At 55.7% G+C, this 3,832-nt stretch overlaps 1 protein-coding gene across 1 annotated transcript; it reads left to right on the plus strand.

Moving 5' to 3' along the window:
* Window positions 1-256: 256 nt before the first annotated feature.
* On the plus strand, window positions 257-3,339 carry C1QA (complement C1q A chain). Its single transcript, XM_031033514.2, has 3 exons — window positions 257-450; window positions 1,334-1,503; window positions 2,533-3,339. The coding sequence occupies exons 2-3, from the start codon at window positions 1,341-1,343 to the stop codon at window positions 3,105-3,107; spliced, it is 738 nt and encodes a 245-aa protein (XP_030889374.1). The 5' UTR covers window positions 257-450; window positions 1,334-1,340; the 3' UTR covers window positions 3,108-3,339.
* Window positions 3,340-3,832: the final 493 nt, after the last annotated feature.

Genomic DNA, 3,832 nt, shown 5'->3' on the forward strand with positions numbered 1-3,832 from the left:
TTTCCAAGCTTTTGACAATGAATACATGTTGCTTTCATAATCGTGAAAAAGTCTTACAAGTTACTGACTTTCAAAAAAACCCCATCTGCCCTGATGTTCTGTGTTTCCCTGGTTCTCATACCCCACCCAGGACCCCCTCCTTGGCCTCCGTCCTTGCAGACTCCCGCCTTGCTGTCCCTGCCCCCACACCAGCTTGCGTGCGTGGGCAGGGAGAAGGGGGGACGTCCAGTGTCCCAGTCTTGCTGAGGTCTGCTCAAACTGTCTCCGGGAGGCCTCTGGCCCCTGGGGCATGGCGGGGCGGCCCAGGGAAGGAGAAGAGGAAGTAGGAAAGGATGTGAAACTTGGCCACAGCCAGGCAGGCACCACCCCTGCTGGGTGTCCCACAGCGGTCCCTGGGCCCCTGGGTGGAGGACAGGAGCATCCAGCTGAACTGTCGCCCAGCTGAGGCAGGTAAGGCCAGCGCCCGAGGAGGGGGGAGGGGGCTGTGAAGTTCAGGGAGCCAGGGGAGCTGGCCTAGGGGGCTAGACTACAAAGGCAGGAAAGGGAGAACACTGACCCAGGGTTCTGGGCCAGGACAGAGTTGGCGAGGTGTGGGGGGGCAGGGGAGCCCTGATCCAGGACCTCTTCACTCCTAGGTTTGGGAGATAGTGGGAGGTGGTGACATAGACCCATCCCCTCTAACCAGAGTTCCTGGGTTTGGACGCCCCACCAAAAAAAACACAAGAAGCTGGAGAAAGGGTGGGAGTGTCAGAGCCAGCACAGGGGTCCCATAGAGGGTCCGGTGGGTGCTGAAAGGGGCTGAGTGTGTAGGAGAGTGAGCACACGTGTTGTGTCAGGGGGCTGTGAATTCCTGTGTGTACGCACAGCTCTGCCATCTGGGTGAGAGAGTGTTAATTAAATAAGGAGTAGGCGCTCAATAAATATTTGTTCAATGGAATTGATCATCTGTAGGAGTATATGAATGTGGGTGTCTGGCCAAGTGAGAAATGGGGTCTATTTGGGTGTCAATTTGTGCATCTAGGAGTGTGTAGTGGATTTTGAGTTTGCTCACTGTGTTTGTAGGTGTGGGATCAGAGGCTAGGTTTGTGCATCTAAGTGTGTAACTCTGTGGGTGTGCTCAGTTTATGGGTATCTGTGCAAATTTCTGGTTCTTCATATATGTGTGGGGTCACTGGAGTTTGGTGGAAGGCAGACATCGAAGGCCTTTGAGGTGTGTATGTGCCTCGGTGGTGGGGGGATGTGTAGATATCACTGTAGGTGTGGGATTCAAGTGTACGTACGAGACGGGTGTGTGTGAGTGTGTGAGGTCTAGCCCTGCCCCATGTCTCCATAGTGGCATCATGGAGGCCCCGTGGGGCTGGCTGGTGGTCTGTGTGCTGGCCATATCCCTGGCCTCTACAGTGACCCAGGATGTGTGCCGAGCACCGAATGGGAGGAATGGGGCTGCAGGACCACCCGGCCGAGACGGACGGCCAGGCCTCAAGGGGGAGCAAGGGGAGCCCGGTAAGCCCGTCCCTCTAGACCCCAGCCCCTCATCCCTTGGCTGGGCCTGGCCTCCGGGTGGAGGCTTGGGGGTGGCACCAAGAAGCAGGAATCCACCTGGGCCCCCACGTGAAGCCCCTACACTCTGCACTTGGTCCCAGGGGCCAAGGGGAACCTAGCCTCCTCCCTCAGCATGTCCCCAGGCTGCCAGGCCTCTCCGTATATCCCTTCCTGCTTGAGTCCTCTTTCTCACGGACCACCACAAGCAACAAATGTGAAAGGTCTTGGAGCAGTGCACAGTCCTGGGTTATTGTTCAGTTACCAGAATGAATAAGGCGCTAGCCTTTAGACAGAGGAGACTCATCTTGCTGTGTGACCTTGAGCAAGTTACTGACCCTCTCTGAGCCTCGGTTTCCTCGTCTATAAAACGAAACAATAAACCCACCTGGCACATAGAAAGGATTAATTCATGGCAACTATCCTTCTTGCTTCCTTCCAGGTCCCCCCCGCCACCCAACTCTGTCCCTGCTTCCCCATTCCCAGCCCCTTCCGGCTTCAGAAACTCACATTCTAGAAAAAAGGTTGGGGGTGAAGGAAAAGGGAGGAGGACATGCTCAGAGCGGAAAGGGAAAGTCTCAGTCCCCTTGAGCCTCCCAGTCCATAGCAGACCAGTAAGATCTGCATAGACATTTGCAATAATTGGCATCCAGGCCTCCTAAATGTAGCTGAAGAAGTCAAGGGCAGTGGCCCAGCGGGGTGTGGAGGACACAGCCATGGGCAGGGCCCAGCGGAGGAACCCGTGTCCTGTTTTTGCCAGAACCTGACAGCTTCCAAGTACCTGTTCCCACTTTTCTCCACTTTAGAGATAAGGAAGCTGAGGCTCAGAGGTTGAAACACTTGCCCAAGGTCACACAGCCAGCCAGAATCAAGGTCTTGAAGGCCCAGGTACTCCCCCATCCTCTATCCCACAGCAGTCAAGAGTCCCAGCTATCTCCCTGAGGACTGGTGGACACTGGACTCCCCCTCCAGATCTGGCCTTTCTCCCCACAGGGGCTCCTGGCATGCGGACGGGCATCCGAGGCCTTAAAGGAGACCAAGGGGACCCTGGGTCCCCGGGAAGCCCTGGCAACATGGGCTTCCCTGGGCCCAGTGGCCCCCTGGGGCTCCCTGGCTTCCCAGGACCGAAAGGCATCAAGGGCAACCCAGGAAACATCAAGGACCAGCCACGGCCGGCCTTCTCAGCCATAAGGCGGAACCCACCAATGGGTGGCAACGTGGTCATCTTCGACACGGTCATCACCAACCAGGAAGGCCCATACCAGAACCACACGGGCCGGTTCCTCTGTGCTGTGCCCGGCTACTATTACTTCACTTTCCAGGTGGTGTCCAAGTGGGACATCTGCCTGTCCATCGTGTCGTCTGGGAGGGGCCCGTTCCGGCGCTCCTTGGGCTTCTGTGACACCAACAGCAAGGGAATTTTCCAGGTGGTGTCCGGGGGTATGGTTCTCCAGCTACAGCAAGGGGACCAGGTCTGGATTGAAAAAGACCCCGCCAAGGGCCGCATTTACCAGGGTTCTGAGGCGGATAGCGTCTTCAGCGGCTTCCTCATCTTCCCGTCCATCTGAGCCCGGGGAAGGACCCTCCCGCCCCTGGCCGCACATGCTTCCTGCTGTGTGACTCTGGCCCACTCCCTCCACCTCTCTGGTTTCTATGGTCTGCTCTGTATGGGGGTGCTGTTGCTTTAGCTGTCTGAGGGAGAGGGCTGGCTCCCGGGGCCCCGAGAACTTGCTGCCCACTGCACAGTGTAAGAAGATGGATTTCTTAGAATTCTTTCTAGAATAAACACCTGAGTCCGTGTGTGCTGAGCCTGAGGTTCGGTTGCTACGCTGGACGCTGAGAGGGAGCATAAGAATGACAGTGTTGAGTGCTTACAAGGCAGGCCCATATTTTGTATTTTACAACATGTATTTAGCAGGTCCTGGGAGCCTCATCGGCCTGGGTTCAAATCCTAGGGCCACCACTTACCAGTTGGCCAACCGTGTGTGTATGATATAACTTCAGGGAACTCAGTTTCCTTATCTGTAAAACGGGAATAACAACGGCACTTCCTAATCAAAGGCTTGTTGGGAGGATTGAATGACTTAGTACATGAAAACTGCAGAGCAGTGCCTGATTCATAGTAAGGGCTATGGAAGTTTGAGCTATTACTGTATTTTGTTTAATCTGTACAGCTGAGGGGTGAGGCGGGTATCACGACCCTACTTTCCGGATAATGAAGCAGGCTGGAGCGTGGGGGTGGACATAAAGCCCAAGGTCAGTGTTGAAGAAGAGGAGTTGGGATTTGAACCCG

The sequence above is a fragment of the Leptonychotes weddellii genome, chromosome 4 (genome assembly GCF_054177405.1).
Source record: "Leptonychotes weddellii isolate Sample4059 chromosome 4, ASM5417740v2, whole genome shotgun sequence".
Lineage (NCBI taxonomy): Eukaryota > Metazoa > Chordata > Mammalia > Carnivora > Phocidae > Leptonychotes > Leptonychotes weddellii.

What these genes read in the sequence shown, in the direction of transcription:
- C1QA (XM_031033514.2), top strand. Translation starts at nt 1,341, where the DNA reads ATGGAGGCCCCGTGGGGCTGGCTGGTGGTCTGTGTGCTGGCCATATCC. An exon ending in GGGGGAGCAAGGGGAGCCCG is followed by an intron (nt 1,504 to 2,532) that starts GTAAGCCCGTCC and finishes TTCTCCCCACAG; the next exon opens with GGGCTCCTGGCATGCGGACG.